Raw genomic sequence first — 25,475 nt, 5'->3', positions numbered from 1 at the left:
CCTACACAAGATCAAGTCAGTTTACCAGTCTGTCTATATACATTTATGAATATTTCTTATAGACATCTGTGCATTAATATAACTCCTGAAGACCTTTATAGGTGACTGTATGAATATTCAATGGGTATTTAATAGCCAAATTTTAATAGAAAGCAAGCCATATTTTAATAGAAAGCAAACAATACTTTCATTCTATCCGCTAAGTACAATATAGTCAATTTATAAATGAATACTGCTTACCCAACATACTAGCATCATTCACTACGATGTGACAAATTACATTATTTAAATATATATTTGTCCTTTCAAGGGACGTAGTATTTTTAAAGGCATTTGTAAATTAACTCCCATTAATATATATTTTTTAAAAATATTTATCATGGCAAGCTTAGAGGTGTAGTAACACAGCTGCATAACTGTTTACTGAAACATGCTTATGAACCTAGGATCCCTAATTATATGCTGAATTACGCTTCTCACTGTCACCAGGCCACATAGAAAACTTTTTTGGGGAGGGGTAAGGCTTAATTTTCTTCTTCTTTCTATGTTTCAAACACTGACTAGGTTCCACTGCATACCAGCAACCGGAGAGAGTATGACATTTAAACTTGAGAGCAAATTTGACTAAGAATCAAGAACTCTTAAAAAGAGAAATCACTTCACTGGTTTATTTCCAAGAAGCTGCCCAAAGCTTGAAATGTCTTGCATGAAAAGCTTAAAATCAACAAAACTTCTGAGTACTTCCCTTCACTGCCATCTGCAAACATCTCAACCTCTGAAATACAGAGATATACAGCTGTATGATTAGACTAAACAGTGTGGGTCACCACTGTAATCCTATACAGCCAAAGTAATTTCATTGTCCGCCAAACACTGGTTATTTTTACAAATGAAAATAGTTTCAAATCAGGACCAGTTCTGGAAAGTAAGCGGATGGGAATAGGAGAAAATAGGCATTGGAAATATACAGGCATGGGATTTATCTATCAAACTGTCAGGAAAGCAAATTTTTATTTTGCTTTGTTTTTAATTGAAGATGGAAAACATGCCACTACTTCTTTGGAGCACCCAAGAGTATTAACTTTTTCATGCAAAAGTAATTATGCTATCCCAGAACATACAAATGTACAATGTACAGTGTTTGATATTATTCACATAACAGACTGGTGTGATTAAAAAAAAATAAACAGCTGCAAAATATATATCATTTGTAGTTGTCATAAAAGCTATTAGAAGCTAAAGTTTCAAGTAAACTAAGTCTGCCGCTTAGTTCAAGTACACACACACACACACACACACACACACACACACATTCTCTATAACAATGCTTGAAAAGATTTCAACTATGCCTTGAAAAAATACTTAAGTCATCTGATCTACATCTGCATTGATTTTTCTTTGATAGCCAAAATGATTAATCCTTATTTTGCTTTCAACTTTATTTTCAATTCTTAACTATTTTCAGCAGTACACAAAAGGTCTCACATCTTCTACACTATAAATGTCCCATTAATCGAATACACTAATTTCAGTCTTCCCACTGTTCAGTTTTATTGCAACTGAGGATGTTATACTTTATAAGGACTAACATATTTTGGAAACATGTTTTGGAAACATGGTATAACAAAAACAAAAAATCCAAATATCTAATCTTATTAAACTGTGTACTTTCCCCATTTACTTTATTTACATAAACAGAAAAATAGTGAGGTACCACTGTTGCAATATAACAGTTTTGGTGTTCTTTACATATTAATGCTGTTGATCATATACTATTTTAGTATTCTAGTATAATTCCCATAAACATATTTGGGATTGCTTTGACTGAGGTGGATTATAGGCTGAGGTGGATTATGGACTGATTTCATTGCAGTCTCCCCTCAGTAAAAACTGAAAATGCTAGATGTAAAATATCACAAATTAATAAAAGAAGCTGATTTAAAAGATATCATATTGCACTACTTTTAAAGATTAACAATGTAAGATGCAGAAGAAAAAAACATACAGTGGCATTATTTGTGGCATGAAGGCAAAGATTCCTCATCTAGTTGCTATTGCAGAAATAAGTTTAAATAGATATATGTAATAAATTAGGATATCACCCACAATTCTTAAAGCAGAAGGAATACACACATATACACTATTTCCTAAAACATGGTGAAGGGGGAGAACTATCAGGGTATGAATTGGCTATGGCTTCATCTTTACTGTAGTCAATAATTTCCACAGATAACACCTGGATTCCACTGGTTGACACCTGGAATGCCACACACTGGAGCAGCTATTTGTGCAGGTACTTCTACAGCTCTAATTCAGAAACTTCAGCAGAAAATGAAGACGTCCTTCCTCTATTCTGGGCACAGACCCATGTAAATGTTTTATAAATCCTCTCCACAAATCTCTTTTAACATGCAAATCCATAAATCATCATAATACTGACAAAGAAGTTAACCAGCACGTGAAACTAATGCGTATTCTATCTGGAACTGTATAGTGGTAAAACTATCCGATCTAGAGGCACTTTTCCAGAGTTCTCTTTACAGTGGCACTTAAAAAAAAAACCACAGAGAGAGAACAAAACGCGCCCCCAGTTTCTCATCCCTTTGATCACTAGACAACATTTATACAGATTCCTCATCTTGTCTCCAGACATTACAAATAAATATTCAGGAATTTGTAGAACACATCCAATGCCATCACTTTTAGTAAGTGAAACAAACGGAACTGCAAATATATAAAGGTAGACAACGGATACTTACTGAAGATGGTAAACCTGGAGGAACCTTTCGAACTTTCTTTGTCTGTACTTCTGAAAGAAGATACAATGCGGCTGTAAGATGTATGCTCACACCCTATGTCATTTCCAGGTCTACATTTAGCTTTGCTCTACAATTTCATATCAAGGCACAAGTTCATGGGAAGTTTCCTTTTCGACATGTCGAGGAAAAGTAGCCCAAAGTAACTCACCCACAGAGGTACTGTGCAGAGGCCTCCTTCGCGGGTTATTGCTAGAATACTGATAGTACTGAGAGCCAGGTTTGGTGGGTGAGAGAGCTCCGGGGTTGCCCATTTCCATGTCACCTCCGAGGAGACTTTGCTAAAAGATTTTTGAAAAATAGGTATTGTTACATTGAACAGTTCCTCACTAGCTTTTTAAAAATACTGACTCAAATAACGTGTAAAAGCCTCTCTGTGCCAGGTTTTTTTTTTTAAGCAGCTGTTATCAAAAATATATTTCAAACTTGATCTCAGATTTTACTGAATAATTCTGACAAAAGTTTATTTTGTGGGGGGGAAGGGGAGACATGCTTAACATCATTCTGAAACTTAAAATAATATTTGTGTGTGCGTATTTTTTATATAAAAGAACAGTTATATATAACTATTCATTTTTTTGCCTGCCAATATGCAAACTTTTAAAAACTATACTAAGGAAAGATACCAACCATTTTTTTTTCTTGTAGAGGGCAATTTAAAGCATCACATTTAGCAATACAAAAGCCTTCCCTGCTGCTAGTATTACTGACCAGTGCTTTAAAAAAATGTTATACAGAAATAAAAGCCTAATATATATATATGAAAAGTAGCAAATAGTCAAAGTCAATGCAAAATGGACCCATCAGGTACATAATTCATGATTAAAATATGAAAATAAGAAGTATATATTACTAAAATAAACTCGTTTTGACAAATTATTTAGCAAGGGGCTAAGAGAAAACACAAAAAGACTAGTGGAATCAGAGATGATTTTGCGAAGTACTTTCTGACCATCACATCTATATTATTAAGTAAGAAGGTGAACATTCATAAATACAAAATGTACTTACTCATGAATGGACAATAGCTACTAAAACCAGAAGAAATGGTATCTGAGTACAATAACAAGGAAACAGTAAAGACTACAGCTTTTGCTAAAAAATCTATTTCTATAAACTACATTGAAACTTACCCATAATATATAACTCCCCTGATTATACTCTGCATTGAACACATTGTTCTTTTAATTTTTCTGATATGCAATAAAACAGGTGCAGATACTACCATTTATATGATGAACAAATTTTCCATTTAATAAAGAAATTTTAAAATTAAGTACCAAAAATCTAACTTTATCGTTACTTGTAATCAACTTTTACTGACTGAACTAATTACTGTACTTGATAAAGTACAGAATGTGTTTTCCCTAATCTAAATTCTAATCACCATGTCACTCACAACAGACTTAGTAATGCTTCACTAACACACTATTCACATGCAAAACACTCTAAATAGGCCAATTATGACTCTGCCCCTGTTCCCTGGTTAACCCGCTGAGAACTGAAAAATTTCACAAGGCAGTCACCAACTAAAACAAAGGCTCCTTGTTTTAAATTAAGACAGTCTTTTTGATTCTTAAATAGCTCAACAAAGTGCCATGTCTTCGTCTGAAAGCAGTTGGTCAAATATGACCCATGAGCTGGAAAATACTCTGCACCCCCCCCCCAAAAAAACCCCAATAAAAAAAAATCCAAAGATAACTTTTCTTCCTGGGAATGTGTATTAATTTCTTTTACTAAATGTGCAACTGGTAAACTGCTAGTGGATCATCAAGACATTTTACACAATTTTGTTTCGCTTCCAACTTTGCGCAACATCACAAAGTAGGACACTTTGCATATACCTAAGAATGTTAAAATCATGACTTGTTTCACTCATAACTAACAACTGTTCAGTATCATTGACTACTTTTTATACTTTCAACAAGAAAAGGTTCTGGGCATGCTGCATTATGTCAAGAATTGATATCTTACCACCCCTCCAAATTAAGCCTGCATATGAACTGGGGAAAGCCATTTTCATTAAAACGTACAGACACCAATGCAGAATGAATGGATATGTACTATAAATCCTTCATACTGTGACATTTTTTAAAAATGGAATTTGTTCAGACAAAGTTAAGTTGCAGAATAGAATCCTCACTACATTTATTATTTATTTATTCGTCCATCTAATTTGTACCCCGCCTTCCCTGCCAAGGCAGGCTCAGGGCGGCTTACAAAAAACATGTTAAAACAGTTAAAACACCATATTTAAATAAAATCACAACAATATAGAATAAAACATATCATACAGTGCTAGTATAATTCATAGCCGATGGCCGCGTTCGCAGCATCCAATATGATCAGCTACCACTGTAGTCTGGGTTTTGTCAGGCTATTGATCTATTTTTTGAGTTGGTGTTGGTACTGGGGCCCGGGCCTAGTTGTTACCTCTGATGACATTGGTTTCAGTTAACATCCATCCATCCATCCATCCATCCATCCATCCATCCATCCATCCAAGGAAGTGGACTCGGGCTCATAGAAGCCCACGCCACAGCACATTTCCTAGTCTTTAAGGTGGCAGAAGACACTATACAAAAACCTCAAAGTATCCAGAGTATCAATTTCCCACATTGCTCTACTGTCCCTGTTAAATAAAGAAAGAACAAGTGGTGGAATAAATGCTCACAGCTACAACAGGAATAAGCAAAACTTAAAATTTTTCAAAACTCTTAGCCGCATTTACTCAGAAGGAAACCCCATTGATGCTGATAAAAAAAATATAGGATGGCAATCCTAGATAAGTCTAGCAAAAAAAACATGCTAACAAAAGAGTTTTTAAAAGTAAGGGAAGTATGAGAAGCCTCACAGAGAACCACAAAAGCCCCGCAGAGTGACTGCAATATTTATTTTTCACTCAAGCAGCAAGCAAGTATTTTGCTGTACATGAATACACATTTGGGGATGGGGGGGGGGCGCATCTGGGGCTTTATGCTACTGGTTTTAAATTGTAATGTTTTAACTCTGATTTGGAAGCCCGCTCGAGCCACGAGGAAAGGTGGGATATAAATATTTCAATAAAATTAATTTATCTGGCACGATTGCAGGTTATCACTAGGGTGATATCACTATATCCATACAGCAGTAGTGCTCACAGCAAATATACTACTGCGCTCCCTCTGTCGCCCTGTCACATACGCACGCCTAATGTTGTCTTTATTTAAACCTTTGTTTTTTTATTGGAACAGCAAAGTCATTCTTCTGAGGCAACAAAACATGCATTTACGTGCTCTTATGGGGGCTTCTCTAAGTACTCCACTGGGGAGAACTAAGATAAATATATATCTACTCGTTCTGAGGTACTTGTAAATAGAACAACGGGCACTGACTATTGTTCAGTCACTGTTAACATCTTGTAGCTGTGGGAAGGAGAGGCTCCAAAATCGTGAGGCCATGGCATAAGGCGGGCCCTTTCACAGCTTAGAGGGAAATCTTATATCCAGTACCTTCCCTACAGATTGATTTGGAAGGTAACATTTAGAAACACTCCCCTTTCTCTCCTGCTATCCAATAACGTTATAAGAACCATACAGTGAATAACATTCCACACATCATTATTTTAGGGGATAATTACCAGTTTCTCTTTTTTGAAATAACCAGTGTAATTCTTTAATTTTAAGTTTGCCCTTCTATTTCAAAAGAACTTTTTTTCACACACATTGGTGGGCACGGCATTTGAGAAATACAGACATGCGTGATTAGTTGTGTGGTTCTCTGTATCCAAGGATAATTCTAATATTTGGGGGGGGGGGGCACACACAATTTATTAATGATTATTGTAAGCAATGTTCCCTCTAAGCTGTAGAATCTTGTGAGCAGAATTTCTACTTTGTGAGCTACTGGCATTAAAGCTGTGAGCGAGCGATTGGGCTCCTGCATAAATTAGCCTGCTCTGGAGCCATCCTTCCTGAGCTAAGACAAAAAACTGTGAGCTGGAGGCTAAAAAACTGTGAGCTAGCTCACACTAACTCAGCTTAGAGGGAACACTGATTGTAAGTCACCAAGAAACACACAAACTATAACATTCATTTTGCCACCTTGAAGCTGCTGCCTCCAGATGCAATACTTGAAGAAAGAAATATTCTGTACGAATGACTGCAAGTCCCTCCGAAAGCATACACTGTGGAATGTTGCTAACCTTCCAGAGCCTTACATGGACTCTAATAACATGATGACATACAGAAGATCAGAAAATAGTACAGTGCCATCTACTGACTGGAGGTGCTACATAGTCCAACCAATACATATTAAAAAAAAAAAAAACATTTTAGCAAAACTCTACATAATCCCCTACACACTTGATGCATTTGTATTATACACTGCAGTATCTACCCTGACCCCTTTTTAGGAGAAAGTATTCACCAGAAGAACTCAATGCAGTCCTCTTTGTAAGCTGGACATTTACTTGAGATACTGAATGAAAACTGTGTTTCTAATGTACATTCTCCCCTCCCTTCTTCTCTTCAGCCCAGCAATTTTCTTCACAGGTGCCACCTTTTCATAAAACCAGGCAATGGCTGCTGAAATCTTCCTAGACAGGCCAGACGGTGAATTAATACTGAGCGGACAGAGACACATTTAATAATAACAGGCCTGTTTCTCTCATACGTTATGAAACTATTATTTATTTATTTATTTTCAAATCAGAATGATTGTTTTCAATTACTGTTCAACTCTAATTTGGTACATACAAACATCCATATACAAATGAGTTTTAAAAACATAATGAAACAGATTTTCAAACTATTATTTTTATCCTTGATTACAAAGACAACTAAGATTAAAACAGGGTGAGCGGTGCCTTTCTGAGTGTATAATTAATTCACATAATAGGTAGATGACCTTGAATGGTATAATCTGTAAAATAATAATAATTATAGATGCATATATATTTAAAATCAGGTTAGGGAAAACATTTCAGCGGAAAAGGCGCTCTGAGTGGACTATCTGGGTATGCTTCCTCTCTTTTCCTCTGTCACTTCTATTAAATTGTGATCAGATATCAAACATTACTTCACAGGGATATAGAACAGAAGAAAAAAAACATTCTTAGATGAAACCAGATTACCCTCTTTTTCTGAACACTTGCCAAATGTTTGTAAGTCGAAGACATGTTTGGGCATTTTTTTTTTATTCCTGCATTCCAACAGCTGCAATTCTACACTACCATCACAAACCTATGTGATCTATAGTGACTTTGGGCCATATGCTCCTCTCTTTTATGCAGCAAAGAAAGCTGAATGGCCTAAAGGCTTAAAGAAGTGTCAGGAGGCGCTGTGTGGCACTGGAAGGTGGATGCCTGTTAATTTCTCCTGTGTCGTGTAGCTGCAAGAAGGCCCTGCTCTATCCTTTTGCTATAGTGCTCCTACATGGCACTGAGGGTTATGTGGGGCAGCCTGCGAGTGGAAGGTTTGACAACCAGTTCTTCAGCTGTCCCTTTTAGCTTTCAAACCAACATGCGTCGATTTTCCCCTCCCTTCTTTTTCTCTGCACATCCGGGAGGGAATAATTCACGACAGAGCAGGGAGAGTGGGAAACGCAGCAAGGATCACTTGGCAATCATATCTTATTGTTTCTCCGAATGGGTAGACATGGTGAATGAGTGGATTGGCCTAGTTTTTTAAGCAACAATTGGCCAAACAATTTTTTTTCATCCATCCTGTTGCAAAAAAAAATATAAAAAAAATATCCTACAGGAAAGAAAGCGAAACCGTATTTTTCTACCACTTACCTACTGGAATACATATAGCCTCCTGCTCCCCCCACATAAATGTTGCACAGAAAGCAGATATTGGTTTGGCCAGACACATATGTTTAAAGACTGACCAAATACCAAATTCTATATACATTTTATTTGTTTTAAAATGTATATCCCGCTACTTCAGAGCCATAAAGTAGTTGTCAAAGAACTCCATCCCAGACAGTTTTAGCTCTCAGAAACAGGGTGGACTTTCACAGCTTTCTAAACCTTACTAGCAACTTGAACCACAGCAGTGCTGTTGCCCATATTAGTTTCCTGCCATGTGAGTGTTAGTGAAGAACAAAAATAAAAGTTGAAAATAGAAAACAAAACAAAAGAAAGTGTGTGATTGGGACAGAAACAGTCCCTTACAGTCCCCATAGGATGAGCAGTATACTTGGATAATGAGTTAAACTCTGTAACACTGAAAACAAAGACCTCTGCTATAATGTGTTATCATCATACATATTCTAGATTATTATTTGTGGACAAGATTGGTCACATTTTTAAAAATACAGATATCCTTGGAAATATGCTGCACACGTCTGCAGTACACATAGCAATATCTCCTTCTCTAATTGCCTGACACAGAAATATTCATGCTACTCATTTTCAGAAAACGAAGCCTTGTCTTAAAAAAGGACTTCACTGATTCCAAAGAAGAAAGCAAGTCATAGGGGTTTTTTTTTAACAGTGGTCCGCAAATTTTGGATCTTTCTGTTGCAAAAATTGAAAATGAAAAAAACCAACAACAGAAAAGGGCTGGAAATCTCCACCTTATTCCCCCCCCCCTCCATGTGTGCGTGTGTCTACATAAACATACAGTACTGGGGATATTGCTTATATGGCAAATAAACTTAACCTCTGGTAGAATCGAAGGCTTACTGTTCTTGAGTGCCATTTATCCTTTCCAAAAATCACTTCCAAAAAAGGTAACTAGACATTTGCAGAAATGCAACTCCACCAGAGATACAGAGATTTTTGTGCTGGATCCATCTAGTCCAGCATCTTGTTTCATAAAGTGGCCAACAAGATGCCCCCCAAAGGCCAACAAGTAGGGCACAGAGGTCAAGTCCTTTCCTCTGCTGCCCTCCCCCTCCAAGCACTGGTATTCAAAGGATGTCTGCTGATGAAGTTCAATTTAGCTAACATGGCTAAAAGTCACTGATGGGCCTACCTTCCAAGGAGGTGTCTAATTTCTACATCCTGTGACTGTGTTCCAGAAGTTCATCACACATTCTATGAAAAAGTCCTTTACTTAGTCTGTCGTGAATCAGCCAGTTTTAAATTAATTTGGAGTCTCCATGTTTTTGTATTATGGAGACAGAAAGAGAGAGAGAGAGAGAAAATTACTTTCTCTTCACTTTTTCTACCTCATGCTTAATTTTATAAACCTCCGCCGTGTTTCCCCCTAAGTAATATTTTAGCTAAAATGAAAATCCTCCCGTGTCTTTTGCCTTTCCTTTATGAGAGGCTATCCAGACTCTTAATAATCTTTTCTGCACATTTTCCATCTTTACCAGATTTATTTTTTTTGGGAGATGAAGCGACCAGAGCAATACACAGTACTCCAAATGTGTCCACATCACTTGGGTTGCCAGCGTCCAAACATAGCCTGGAGACCTCCAGATGACAGAGATCAGTTTGTTTGGAGAAAATGGCTGCTTTGTGGGGACTCCGTGGAATAATACCCTGCTGAGGTCCCTCCCCTCCCTAGGCTCCACCCCCAAATCTCCAATAATTCCTCAACCTCATAATTCTATACAACAAGTTTGACTTGAATTTGACCTGAAATGTATTAAGGATTTAGAATTCTGATGTCGAAATGGCTGCTGCCTTGGGGTGGAGGTTACATCTGAATGGAGCTGTCTCCATACCTGGAACGAGTGTACAAAATTTCGCAATGGAACTGCAACATCTTTTCTTTAAAAACATATCTTTTTTGCTTTATTTATCCTGTTTGAGGTGAATGCATCAGTTGTCTGGGCAGCCATGTACTCTTCAAGTTTTTCAATGAAATTTTAGTAAATGGGTATATACTACTCCCAAGGCACTCCCCCCCATTGACATTATCTTAAAATGCATCATGTTGGAACAAGCTATTGTGTATTAATGTCAATGATAATTATTTTAATTCTTCTCTTCATTCCCTCCCCTCTGTTCAATTGCAAAATCTCATGGTTCAGCTACAAGATTAAATCTGTCTATTAGAAAAAAATATCAACGATGAATTAATTTCCCTTAATTGCATACTTTGAACATTGAGCATAATGGATAAGTAGTCCCATTATCTGCCTGCTAGCTGTCTTTATGGAATAATCATGTATTAATCCTGGACATCACTTGGTTGTTGTTTAAAAAGTCCTACACAAGAGGGCAAATGACCACAGATGCCACCACACATTGATGAAACAAAGAGTGCTGATGATATCTTTTCCATGAAAGTAAACACTGTTTTGTAAAACTTCTTACACTGGAGCAGTCTGGAATGTCATCGCTGGATCTATATCATAACAAGGGTTTTTTCACATATATATAAATTACACAATTTCTAATGTTCACTGATACATTTGGATAGAGGCTTTCATATGGGAATCAGTCTTTCCCGGCTTATCATTCTTGGTAATAATTTGCCCGTGCTGAACACAACACAAATAAAATATTTACTGGGACAACTCCAATCAACTAAACCGTCATAATGACAGTTTTCTTCAGTTTGAGACAGTACAGACATTTGAGAAGACAGACACACGTACACACACCACCAAGTCAGTAAATGCAGCCATTTGTATTACTGGTCACTGGTTTTCTGCACACATTACAGTTGGCATAAGCATAACTATAACTAAAGCTTAGCCAAAAGATAGGGTCAGGGCTATTTTTGGGCAGGAACACACAGGAATGGAGTTCCGACTGGCTTCCAAGTTGGCCACGCCCAGTAGGAGCTCATTAGCATAACAGGCCACACCCAACAGCAGAAACTCATTAGGATTGGCTACATTAGGGGTATGTGGCCTAAAATGCAAAGGAATTCCTGCTACAAAAAAGCCCTGGGTTTTGAAAACAAACAAGGTAAACAGAATAAGAAGCAAAAGGTGGGTGTGGCTGGATGAGCACACTTCTGGTAACATGGGGGTGTGGCCTAATATGCCAATGAGCGGTGCTGTCAGGGGTGTGGCCTAATATGCTAATGAGTTTCTGCTGTTGGGTGTGGCCTATTATGCTAATGAGTTCCTGCTGGGCTTTTTCTACAAAAAAAGCCCTGGATAGGGTTGCCATTCCCCAGGTGGGGGCAGGGTATCCCCCAGTTTTGTGGGCTTCAGTCCACTGCCAAGGAACCCCCCCTCCAAACAGCAACACCGCTGGAAATAAACGTGACATGCCTACATCGCCTGGAAGTAAGCACATCAGTGATGTCGGGGCGACACTCTGGTTTTGGGATGAAACTCTGTAGTTTGAGGCTGATTTTACCATAGAGTTTTGCCCAAAAACCAGAGTGTCACCCCCCAACATTACCAACGTGCCTATGTAACTTTCGGGTGATGTAGGCACATCACACAACAACACTTCTGGCTCATGGAACGCCCCCCTCCCCCCAGTGTTTCCGACCTGGGAACCCTACCAAAACCTGTTATTTATGAAACAATGTAATGGGATTTAGTACTCACCTTCCCCTTTTAATTGTAGCAAGAAAAGTTGTGTCTTAGGAAGAATTTCTCAGCCATTAGGCTAAGACTTGGCTTGGTCCTTTAACAATTAAGAGCCAAGTTACCTAATTGGGACCCAGGGCCGACTTATCCATTAGGCACAGTAGGCTCAGTGCCTAGGGCCCACAATACTTTCAGAGGCCCAGAAAAAAAAGTTTTAATTTATTTTAAAATCAGGGAAAAAATGAAATATTTAGAGCCCGTGAAAATTTATTAAATTTTGCCTAAAGCAGAAAAATAAAATAAAATGTCGAAGTACTTAAAGTTATGTCAAAAATAATTTTAATATTGATATTATTGTGGTGGGAGGGCCCATGAAGGCGAAAGTGCCTAGGGCCCACAAAAAGCATGATGTGGCCCTGGTGGGACCCCCGTGTTTAGAGGCAAAACATTTATGACAGCCAGGAACAAATAACAACAGGCTTTGTGACCACTTAGGGACCCTCTGGATACACTTGTTGGAAGACATACCAATGAATTTTAGTTCCGATCCAGTATGGATCTTCTCCCACCATGCTGCCTCAGTACCAGGCCTTGGCCTGTTTCGTACCAGTCCTCAAGATAAAGAAAATGACGTTGCTTTATTTCATCTAGCATTTATCCCAAACGCAGAACAGCTTTGTTAGTTTTTTTAAACAGAGCCAGGGGTTGCTGAAGAACACATGCCAAGACCCCAGAAATTATGTGATCTTCCTTCTTCTATATTAAAAGGCATTTCTGCATAAGGGCTGTTTTAAACCCTGCTCCTGTACATATGTGGCGTGGCACAGGCAATTCTTCCCTTCATTCATCCTCTCCCATGTGGGCATCCTCTCCACCTTTACTTCAGGGGAGAATCTGCACCAGGCACTGAAACCATGGTTATAAGTAGGTTTGCAAACTACGGTTTGCAAACCTACTTATAAACTACGGTTACTAACACAGGTTCAGATATAATACCATTCACAGTTATCTCCAAAACTGAAAGGGAGAGGAAAAACTTCCCACAAGTGGGAAAAAAGATAGTGAGGAAGGAGTATGGGGTCCCACAGGTCACTCCTGACTGCTAAACCACTGCAGCATTCAATCTCCTTGAGCCTCTCCTGTTCCCACAGTTGGTGCACCTTTAGTTCTTAAGATAGGGCCATCTAGTAAAGGTTTTCTCAGAGCTGAGCAGGGCACAACTATATTCCCATTGATTTTGATGAGGATTTGGCTTTTTCTTCCGAATACTAAACAGAAGTGTATATAATATCACAGAGCAATTCAGTGGTACTCAGGCAAGGGACCTGCTACATCACCATTTCTTGTTCCTTAAAGAAATAGTCACAGCTAGCCAGAGGACTGAATAAGCAGGCATTTCTCTGTATTTCTGCTAACAAATTGTCTGAAACATCCAATTATAAAATACAGCAATTATAACCAAAACATAAAATGAGTGTGAACAATTGAAAATACCCAAGCCATAAAAGGAACATTAATTGACAATGAGAAATTCCCACCTGAACAGAATAGTTGCCATCTGCGTCTTAAATGTTGCTGTGTACCAGCTAAAGGGCAATACCACAACTTTGATGCCACTACCAAAAAGGTCCTGTCCCCTGGAACTACTCACCTCACCCCTGATTATGAGGATGTCCTTAAGAGAGCGGACTTTGGTACTTAGACCATTTAGGGCATTAAAGATCAAAAGCAGCACTTCGAATTGGGCTCAAAAATCCCGTTTGTCAAAGTTCGTTTACTTAGAACTCACGTTCATTGTTGGTCATCTTGCTGACCTTGCTCACATCAATCGTTGTTCCGCTCGGCCTCCCCTGCTTGTCCCGGTCGGGTTAGCTTGTGCCCTAAGGCCACTCATCGGTAGGACCATCAGAGCGGAGGGAAGCCTCAATTCTCCGGCAGCAAGCTGTCGAAGAGGCTATCCCTCAAAAGCTCTCTGGCCTGGAGCCTTTTACAAAGACTTCGTGGGAGTGCCACTTGAGGTGGCACCCCTCCATGCCGATGGTGTGCTAATCCCCTCCCCAAGCTCTGGGGAGAGTGACTGCCATCGCCAATCCATAGACCGGAAGTCATCCCATAGAACGGAAGTAATCAAATTGGGCTCAAAAATCAATGGTAAGCCAGTATAGTTGTTTCGAAACCGGAGTAATATGTTCCCAGAGTCCTGCCCGTGTTGACATCATGGCAGCCACATTTTGGACCAGCTGTAGTTTCAAAATACTTATCAAAGTCAGTCCTATATTTAGCATGTTTCAGTAGTCTAGGCCACAAGTCCTCTGACCAGTTTCGTTCTGGTTAAGAAAAAGAAGCAACTAGAAAACCAGCCTTACTTGAATAAGAAGCACTCCAAGCCTGCACCATTACCTGAACACCCCGGAGTAGTAGTTGATACAGATCTGTGAACCTAAGTCTACAGAGGAAATGAGACTCTGTTGGATAACACCCACACATCTGTTTGGTCATGTCCCCAACAACAGTGGCTGGATATTGTCTGAATTGAGTCAGCTTGTTCAGTCCCATAAAGCCATATAATTGTCCTTAGAGATTGACTCAGCACTCCTGTATGTCTTTTTCCCCCCCAGATGGAAATGAGAGGCAGACCTGTGTATCAGCTATATACATCCAAACCTCTTAGGGTTGCCAAGTTGTAATTAAGCTGCAGCGGGGGACTCCTGGGTTCCTCCGGGAGCGCGCGCGCGCGCGTGCATCACCCGGAAGTGATGCGGCTGCCTTGGGGGCACCGGGGGGGGGGGGTGCAGTCATCTGAGAGAATAACATAGAGTTTTCCCTTGGATGACCGCGGCCCCGCCCTCGGCGTGCCCGGCGTGGCTGTGTCACTTCCGGGTGATGTGCTGACGCCGGGCACGTCCCGTGGTTTGTGGGTGGGGTTCCCCCCGGGTCCCGATCCGCTGGTGGCGGGGAACGGGCCTCTGGGGTGGGGGTTTCCCCACCCCCCGGGGGGATTTGGCAAGCCTAAAACCTCTGGTCTGCCTCTTTAATGGTTTCATGTAGTTGTTAAAACACTGTGGGAGCCACAATGGAATTCTGAGGCACCCTTAATCCAAAACGCCACAGAACAGAGCCTCCAAGCACCAGGAAGTATCAATTTTCCAGGAAGAACTGGAATCACTACACAATAGTAAACCCCTTTCCCATCCCAGCCAGAAGATTCGGCAGGATTTCAAAAGCTACTGGGGTACAGGGCAACTATGAAGGGAACACTCTCCCTGTCTGTTTCTTGTTATACTGCCGCAAGCAGTTCATTTTCAGTCCCCAACAGTGCAGCTCTAAATAAGTCCACTGAAATGAACGGGGTTAGAATGCTGTATATCTGCACTGCAAACCACTGTCTAAAAGAGACGTGTCGAACTCATTCGTTACGAGGGCCAGATCTGACATAAATGTCACTTTGTTGGGCCGGGCCATGTGTGCCATAAAATGTAATGCCAGTTACCAGAGATATAAACTGTAAAAAGGACAGCTGGTAAGCTCTGAGTTGGTGTGTCTTCACTGCAAGGCCTCATGGACTGGGGTGGGGGGCAAAGGAAAACCCATATGGGCAGACTGGACAGCCAACAGTGCAGCACTGGGCGGATGTTCCCACACTGCTTGACTGCTGCAGATGTGGTTGTTCCGCCATGCTGAAGCCACAAACCCCCTACCCCGAGCTGTCTTGCATTAGTTGCTTGCGGGCCGCATAAAGGCCCTGGGTGGGCCGGTTCTGGCCCCTGGGCCTTAAGTTTAACACCCCTGGTCTAAATGCAATTATGGCACCTTTTTCTCCTGTTCCTCAACACATGGCAGAATGCACGGGTGTTTATAAAGATCTATTAGAAATGTACCACATCAGAGAGACATTGAGACCTAATCACCATGTTAGCTGCCGCAAAGTATTCTTGAAGTAATGCATATTCTTAATGTGAGGTATAGAATGGTTCACGGAATATGCGGTGACTGAGAGTTCTACCAGTTTGATAGTTTATTCAACTCTGTTTTCAATATATTGTCTATATCTTTCCAACACTGTCAGAGAGACAGTGACAGAGAGAAATGCAATAATGACAGCAGTAAAAGAGTAGGGGTAATTAATTGCCAAAGCCTATATATATATATAGTATAACTAAAATTATATTTTTGATCTTTCTTTTTCATTGTGAGTGAAACGTACAGGGGCTTGCAGGGAAAAATGCCTAGTCAGTTTATGATTCCTTCACTGAGTTCTTGAGTGTATAATTTAGCAAGCAAGTTGTAATCACTGCCTGCTTAAAATGTCTTCCTTTGGCACATTATTTCAAAACAGAATATAAAGTTTCAAAAGACTCACTAACGTAACAAGACAATTAACTTTATTCTTCCCCATGCATTTAAGCTCTGAAGAGCTTGCTCCATAAATTTTGGGTCAAGATATCTTAGATGGGATGAACTATCCTGACATGCTTCATTCTTAAAAGAGTATTTAGTGGCTGAATTCCCATTTTTAATCATTTTCCCCCTCTTTGAGTGTGGGGGGGGGGGAGGAAAGGATCTGGTATGAGTGCAAGTGCATGAGAAAGAACATAACACTGAAATTACATTCTTTCACGCATTTGGGTTCATTTTGCACCCAAATAAAACTTCTAATGAGCACACTGATGAGACCTAGAAATGATGCCTTATGTTTTAGTGAAATTATTTTAGTGTATGGGTAGTTAATAAAGTGCCTTCGTTAACTTGCTGGTCCTTGTGTACTCAGAAATCTGAGTATCCATATTCTGCTGAATCAGATGTATTTTACTTTGCTCCTGACTAGTGATTTCTGGACCCAGCTGCTAACACTGGATCTTAATGGTCTGGACTGCCATTTCAGTTTAAACTCACTTTCCCAGACAGCAGCTGCACTCCAAGGGAGAGGTCCATCAGTGGCTATTAGCCACAAGGTATAGATAGGGACTCTGGGGCAAGTGATGCTCTGTCTTCTTGGTGCTTGGGGGGGGGTCAACAGTGGGAGGGCTTCTAATGTCCTGGCCCCACTGGTGGACCCCCTGATGGCACTGGTATTTCTAGCCACTGTGTGATACAGAGTGTTGGACTGGATGGGCCTTTGGCCTGATCCAACATTGGCGTCTCTTATGTTCTTAAGGCACATGGATGGTACATTATTTTCATGATAACTGGTAATAAAGACTATGAACAAGAGACTTTAGCTATGGAGTATATTGTGACTATGAGTGGTGCCCGACAGTATTATTGATGAAAGACACTATAATAAGATGCTATGATATGCAAGTTTGATACTACATTACCTTTTGGAAGAACAGTAACAGCAAATTTTGTATTGTGTTAAGGAAATTTACTTCTGAGGAAGTGGAATCTATGAAATGAAGAGAGAATCTGGAACCTTCGTCCTGATACTTACCTGATACTTACCTGATTTATTTACCTGATAAACTGTATACGTGACTATTATTTGGATCTATTGTATTTTTGTATTATATTTTCGTGCTTATTGATATATCAAAGTATTGTGCATGTTATAGTGTCTCCCTGGCCTTTTCTCTGTTTCTTGTTCATAGTTTTACTAGCTAGGAGGTCTCTTTTTGTATCAAACTGGTAATAAAGAAACACGTCCTCTAACAGAATGCATAAAAATGGAAATCTACAGGTGCTTCTTCCTTATCTTAGGACTGCATCACAAAGTTCTGCTCTCCATGTCCATACTCGCCTTACTTTTCCTATCATGCGACCTTTGAACTTTTGGGGAGCTTTCCTAAAGAAGCAAGTGCATTGACTTTCCAGAGTAGTCAGCTTCCCTGGCCCTCTTACAATACAATCCTAAACAGAGTTATACCTTATTAAGCTCATTGACTTCAGTGGGCTTAGAAGGATGAAAGTCTGCTAAGGGTTTCACTGTGAACCAGTGGTATTATCATTGGAACCCTGCCCCAACCTTAAGATCTAAATTGGAATCTAACACCTGCTTCTGGAACCACGGAACATTATCTACCAGCTCAGGAACTATATCCTTTCAGGCACCCAAGGACTAACCTAAGCCTGAACTAGTCCAGAAGAGAGCTTTTGCCAGACAGTTTGAGAACTCTGAGGAGGAGCCAAACTTTTTATTTATTTCTGTGATCTAAAATATAGGGTTGGATCAGGGGTCATTTCGTAGAAAAAGAGCTAGGGGAACTCATTAGCATAACTCATTAGCATATGCCACACCCCTGACATCAGGGGCCCGGCGGTGGACCTGCAAGGCCGGCGGGAGTGCGAGGAAGCCCCGTGAAGGCCCTCCCTGGCCCCAGGCAGGCAGGGGTGGGGAGAGGCAGGGAGGAAGCAACTTACCCTCCCTCTTCTCCTGCCTCCTCCTGGCTGAATGAGGGCTGGAAGCGGGGCGGCCGGAAGCAGGGGGCGGGGCTTCGTCATGTGCCCTGCCCCCTGCACCTCACCCGGGGAACTGCGATCCCCCGCGTCCCCCCCCCGAAATGACCTCTGGGTTGGATCCCCGAGGTTATCTAGTGGAAACAAAAAAATCTGTGCTGGGGATCATCAGCCTGTTAAATATGCCCATTTGCTGATGTGATGCTAGTGGCCATTAGGAACAAGTCTTCCCTATGGCGAGATCTCATTTTTGGAACTCCCACCCACCAACATACGCCTCAAACTTTTCTTTGCTATGCTTTAGGAACCAGATTAAAATATCTTTTCACCCTTTCAGGGTCGGTGGTTTGGTGTGTGTATAGCTGATTTCACTTCCTTGTTTAAACTGTTCAAATCTTATTGCTGATAAACCAAATCCTATGCTCCTTCATCCGGTTATTTTCATTGCTTCTGAATCAAGATTATATACTTCATTGCCTGACACAACAGAGAGGCTTGTACAACATTAAAGGATAATAAATTTTGTGAGCCAGAGTACATTTTGTAGGATGCAAATCAGGTATCATACTATAAAAAGCAGTAAAATCATCAACAATAAACAATATTAAAACATTAAAAGCACCAGTAATTAAAATGGTTAAATTCAGCACTCTCTTTATTCTACAGCAGTGAGTATTGATAAATTTGTTTGGGTTGCAACTGACTTACAGTGAGGTCCTATGCAGAGTCATTCATTGGACTTAAGATGGGAATAACTACACACAATTACCCTGTGACATGACTAACCTTCTAATGTGTGGACTTAATGTGGCTAAGAACCATTTTTTAAATGCTGATATTGCTTATTGTTTTAATGGTGGACTTGCTGCTTTTGACTCCTTTCCCTTCCCCTCCCCACAACAGACACCTTGTGAGGTACGTGGGGCTGAGAGAACTCTGTCAGAAACTGCTGTTTTTCAAGAACAGCTGTGCCAGAATTATGGCTTGCCCAAGGTCATCCAGCCAGGTGCAAGTGGAGGAGTGGGGAATCAAACCCGGTTCTCCCAGATTAGAGTCTGCACACTTAACCACTACACCAAACTGGCTCATGGATATCTTGTGTTACACGTGGATGACACCAGGAACCCGGTTCTCCCAGATTAGAGTCCGCGCACTTAACCACTACACCAAACTGGCTCTCATTAATTCATTAACTGCTTTGTACACTATTAACCTTTGTAAACAATTTTAATGTCTTGTGGATATTACACTGTATAAATAAATACTAACAAAAACATAAGAGCTCTGCTTTATTAGCTGGAGAAGCTTGTCTCCATCCTCAGCAAAAAAGAAAAGAAAAGAAAAAAATGAAAGAAGGAAGAAGAAGCAGAAGAGAAACTTTCAAATACATGTGATCATGAGGGAGGAGGATCGTTCTAGTTCTAAGGTCCAAAGATAACAAGACTGCTTTGCAAGTATGAATTCATCTACTTACTTTGCTAAGCTTTTTTCAGAGGACAGAAAATATAATTGACTGAATCCACGATAATGACTGAAATTAGTTTACTTACTATTACAAAACTAAAAAATAAATAAATAACCTACGGTGTGCTGACTCAACAGGGGAAGAAGTGGGGAAGAGACGGCTAGCTGGCTGGCATCTACAGAGCACCTAGGTCACTTTTGTTCTCCTCCTGTTCCAAAGGGTTCTTGTATTTTGTCTCTAGCCTGAAGGATGCAACCACCAGGTGGCAGGAAGATTAATCAGGACGGAGAGATAGGAAGACCTGCTCTGTACTCAGAAGCCTCCCCTCCCCACCCGTCTCATTTATAGCTGTTGATTTTTTTTTTTGTATTGTAATCCTCTTCAAGTCCCCACTGGGGAGAAAAGCAGGAAACAAACAAATAAACAAACAAACAAACAGCACTATAAAGCCACCTATTACAAATGCAAACAAAATATGGAACTAACTAATTATGTTAACGGAAGAGAAGAAACGTCCACCTGCAAATCAAATGTTCTTACTGGTTATAAGAAGGTGCCCTGTTTGGAGAGGCTATGCTTACGTGCTACTGGGGAAACTGATACACTGGAACACTGTTTACTGGAATGTCCCTTTTTTTCAAATGTGAAAGATTTGAGGTAGGATAGTCTCTTGCCAACCTAACAGTTTGAAAGCAAGAAATTGCACGTGGACCACTTCAGTGGGAAGGTAACAGCATTCTGTGCACCTTGACGTTTGGTCATGCCAGCCACATGACCATGGAGAAGTCGTCAGACAGCACTGGCTCTTTGGCTTGGAAACGGAGATGAGCACCGCCCCCCTAGAGTCGGATTTGGCTAGCTTTTGAGCAAGGGAAACCTTTACCTTTTTAGGTAGGATAGTAGGTGAGCCAGTGGGAGAAAAATTGGGGAGACTTTTGGCTGGGGTGGATTTGGAGGTTAGTTTGGCGGTTGTGAAAAAAAAAATTGTATGTTATGGTGAGTAGAAAATGATTTTAAGATGATAGTTCAGCCTAGTTTATGCGGATTCTAATGTGGCACTACTGAAAACCTATGGGTTAAATGTATAGTATCATTCAAGCAAATGTTCTCGCTGAGTAAAGTCAGTTGGAGCTATGGTACAAGAATTCATATGTTGCCTCAGAAATCTTTATTATAAAACCTCCGTAATGGCTACAAATGAGCATACGACTCCTCATCATCTGTAGTCATTACTCTCTATCTTTTCAATAAGGTTTATTCATCTATTAAACATGGCAGATTGGCAGGAATAAAAATATTACAGTATAAAGTGTGCTTTAACTACAGAATATACCAAGCATTCCTGTGAATGACCCTGTGATTATTATAGCTCTGCTGGAAAATATGAGAATGTGGCCTGTGTACTTTTAAAAGAAACCCAAAGAATACAGATTTTATTGACAGTTCTCCCAGAGTCGTGCATGCTGCAGACTCAGTGTATCACACACCTAGCAGGTGCAAATTCTGTCACTGAGAAACACAAAATGTTTTGTTACCTGGGTACATTAAGATTACCAGGTGGCAGCTCTAGCTGAGCCAGCAGCCTCCTATATATACATGCACACGAAAACTGGGAAAGTGAGAAAAAACTGTGCATGCTGTTTTAAATAAATATGGGGGCACGGTTAAGCTTACAGAAATGAAGGGTGTGGAGGGATCACCCCACAGCTGTCTCTGGATATGAAATCTATAGGTTTTATCAATCATTTATTTCACTGTAGTTTTGTTGTTTAAGATGCCCTATTCTCATGTTAAGAAGGGATGCCTAACAATTGGTCTCATGGAAAACAAGCCATTTAATTTACACATTAGTTTATCACAGCTCACCCTGTCCTGAAGGCTAGTTCAATTAGCTGCTACAATGGTCCACTGTAACTGGGAAATAGCCCCTTTCCCCCAAAGTACCAGTGGTTATCGCATTCCTAAGTTTTCAGGAAAGTAATCTCCCATGTTCCTTGTACCATGTTGCTCTATCAGCTGAAAAACACTGCAAAGAATGGGGTCAGACGATGACTACAAGGTTGAAGGACCGACCCTTTTCTGTAGCAGTAGAAAAGCTCAAGAGTCCGGTAGCACCTTAAAGACTAACAAAACTTGTGTCAGGGTATGAACTTTCCCGAGTCACTGCTCACTTCTTCAGATACAATTCAACTCAAATACCTTTTATTGGCATACAATATTAGAAGCATTTACCAATAATACAATCCAAAAGAAAATATCAAATAGATAGTTGTGGCTATGTCAGGCCTAACTCAAGTTGTCACAAGCTAGATTTGACCATACAAAAGATGCCTGAATCATAAAATAAATTGGCATTCTAAACTTCTTCAGATACAGCTAGAATGGAGGCCCATCTGTCCTTATATCTAGGAGAGTGGAGTGATTTCAGAAGTCCTTTTCGGTCTAGATAAACATATGGAGCAGAGGTCCAATAGTGGCTATTAGCCACAAGGTATAGGTAGGAATTCTCAGTCCGGGGCAAGTGATGCTCAGCACCTACTCCTGAGCAGAACTTTTGACTTCATCAGGAGGAGGGGCTCCCTGGCTTCCCATACTGGAAATAAAAAGAAGCCCTAGAATGCCCATAATCACAAGGAACTTCAAAAGCCAATGTCAGACATGAGACACAACACTGAAGAAGTGCAGTAGAGGCTGCAAGAACCCAGTAAGTCACCTACGTGAAGCTCTATGGGATATGAGCTAGTAGACTGCCCTCCAGACATGTTGAAAAATGGGAAATTACTGAAAGAAAAAATTCTCCTCTCTACTCCATTTCTAAAGGGCAGTCCGTTTCCAGCAGTTCCATCTCCTATGGAAGGCAACAAGAGGAATGGAAGACAAGATGCTGGAGAACTCTGGGCCCAAAGGTCGTATCAACTGAAGGCTAGACATCCACCTTATGGTATTTTATAAATGTGTGACTTCTTGTAGCTCTGCAAATTTCTTCAAAATATGGTCTCCCACAGCAGGCTGTGAAGGCACTCTATCCCACGCTGTATGAACAGAAACTCCCTGGGGGGAAAAACCATCCCCATATTCTTGCAAGGTCCTTATAGTCCCTATACCACCAGTAAAGGAAAGCTCAAAGAATTAAAGGAAACAAAAAAGTGCTTCAATTGTATTAAATATCTAAATTCTTGTAGAATATAATAATGTCTCACTTGTGCGAAACCCACTCTTTCAGCAGTATTGGACTGGGGCAGTAAGACCTACTTCTGGGGACAAAAGGAGTCCAGAAGTGCTTTAGACTTTATAGATGTTTTTGTCTTCAGTACAGCATGATAAAAAGTAGAGACATCACCCTGCCAACGAAAGTCTGCATGGTCAAAGCAATGGTATTCCCAGTAGTTATGTATGGCTGCGAGAGTTGGACTATAAGGAAGGCTGAGCGCCGAAGAATAGATTGTTTTGAACTATGGTGCTGGAGAAGACTCTTGAGAATCCCTTGGACTGCAAGAAGATCAAATCAGTCAATCCTAAAAGAAATCAACCCTGACTGTTCCCTGGAAGGCCAGATAATGAAACTGAAGCTCAAATACTTTGGCCACCAAATGAGAAGGGAGCACTCACTGGAGAAGACCCTGATGCTGGGAAAGATTGAAGGTCAAAGAAGACGGGGACGGCAAAGGATGAGATGGTTAGACAGTGTCATAGATGCAACAAACATGAAATTGAGCCAACTTCAGAGGACGGCAGAAGACCGGAAGGCCTGGCGTGATCTGGTCCATGGGGTCGCAAAGAGTCAGACTCGACTGTGCAACTGAACAACACAGCCCTTATGCTTGTCATTACATATACTTCTTTATTTAATGATACAACATCTCCAACTTGAGCATCCTGAGAGTCAAGGAAATAGCAACACACATACTGTTTTTAGTCTCAATTGAGGTAGAAACTCAAACAGCAGGCTCATGAGTGGTATTCAGGACCCACTTTTGGTTCCATTGTGGAAAACCCAGAATAATGCTACTCAGGGAGAATGTTCACCTTCACAATACATTGGTAGTAAACCACCTTTTAAGGTCCTCTTGGGAAATTCAAATGTTCTGGAAACCCCACTTTGCTTGGGCTTCTGTTCTTATTTATTTATTATTTTATTTATTTTTGGGATTTATATCCCGCCCCATCCAATATACAGCTCTGGGCGGCTAACAAACGGCCATGCCGAAGTTAAAATATGCAAACGAACAACAGCATAATAAAACACAGGTGGCGATACAGGTGGTCATCCTAGTCAAGTTTTATCATATATTCTGCTTCCTATGTAACAAAGGCATGTTATCTCAAGAATGTTTGGGCATGGGTGAAAATACTCAACAGAAGGTCTTCTTGGTGGAACCTCAAGCAGCCACCCATGGGTTCCTGTAGTAAGCTGGAAAGCAGGGTGTCTTTGACCCAGAGAGACCCAGTAGGGTAACCTTGTCTCTATAATACATTATTAGCAGAAAAGGTCTCAGCCCAAAGATTGGCAGAAAGGGTCTTTTTGCTGGCCTCAGCATTTGTGGAAAATACATTGAATGTGGATATTAACTGCCTCACTTGTAATGGCTTTCTGCAGCTAAAAAATATCTAGAAGGGGGACTCTGGAAACTTTGTGTAATTTGTTAATTCAAACACAAGACAAGGTAACCTTCATTCCAAATAGATAATTGTTCAATGGCTCAACCAGTCTGCTATTGCACTGTACATCTGCCCTTTCTAAAGCTAGAAGAATCTTCCTGGTCATCTAAGTATCTTGCTGGCCTTAATGTGGAGAGGTCCCAACTGTCCCCTCTCCAGTTCAGAAAAGACTTGATTGAATTATTGTCATTTGCAACTGGATTTACAAACATCCTTGAATGATGTTTAGAAGAAGATGCATGGCTCCATCCTGTTGATGCTCAATTTTGCCTCTTTTTCAGATGATATCCTCTGAAAAACTGAGATGTATTCCCCAAGTGATGAGGTTGTTGTCTACTATTATGATTCTTCTGTGGGGTTTTCGACAGCCTGTTCCTGTGCCTCTAACCAACTGAGAGATGATCCGACCTTTGTTCAGTGGTCAGCCACACACATGAGAAAGTTAAGACCACCTCTACTGGTCTTACATGGAACCTTCACAAAGCCACTGCTACCTGGTATGATATAAATATCCCAAAATTGTGACCTCTATTGATTTCTAATTCTAAGTTTCTTGCTTTCAATTGCCTCTTTTCTTCTTATCTGATCTTGTAGTCAAGATGTTTAATACTTCGTAGTGGTCACCGAGATCGCTTTTGTGCAGGTTTACTATAAATCACTATTCCTTCAAGCTTTGTATTACCAGACTGACTTCCAGTTCTATGACA

General features: G+C 40.4%; 1 protein-coding gene across 6 annotated transcripts in view; it reads right to left on the bottom strand.

Annotated features, from left to right (window-relative positions):
• The window catches only part of TCF4 (transcription factor 4), a 480,671-nt gene that overhangs the window by 189,685 nt on the left and 265,511 nt on the right, over positions 1-25,475 (bottom strand). For all 6 annotated transcript variants that reach the window (XM_015411865.1, XM_015411869.1, XM_015411868.1 and 3 more), the window contains 2 exons: positions 2,968-3,097; positions 2,760-2,809 (listed from right to left, as the gene is read on the bottom strand). In XM_015411865.1, coding sequence (XP_015267351.1) covers positions 2,760-2,809; positions 2,968-3,097 — 180 coding nt within the window. The remainder of the gene's footprint in view (positions 1-2,759; positions 2,810-2,967; positions 3,098-25,475) is intronic.

The sequence above is a fragment of the Gekko japonicus genome, unplaced genomic scaffold, assembly GCF_001447785.1.
Source record: "Gekko japonicus isolate JY-2015 unplaced genomic scaffold, Gekko_japonicus_V1.1 scaffold377, whole genome shotgun sequence".
NCBI lineage: Eukaryota > Metazoa > Chordata > Lepidosauria > Squamata > Gekkonidae > Gekko > Gekko japonicus.
Note: the sequence above shows the minus strand (reverse complement) of the source record. Positions and strands in the feature narration are given on the sequence as shown.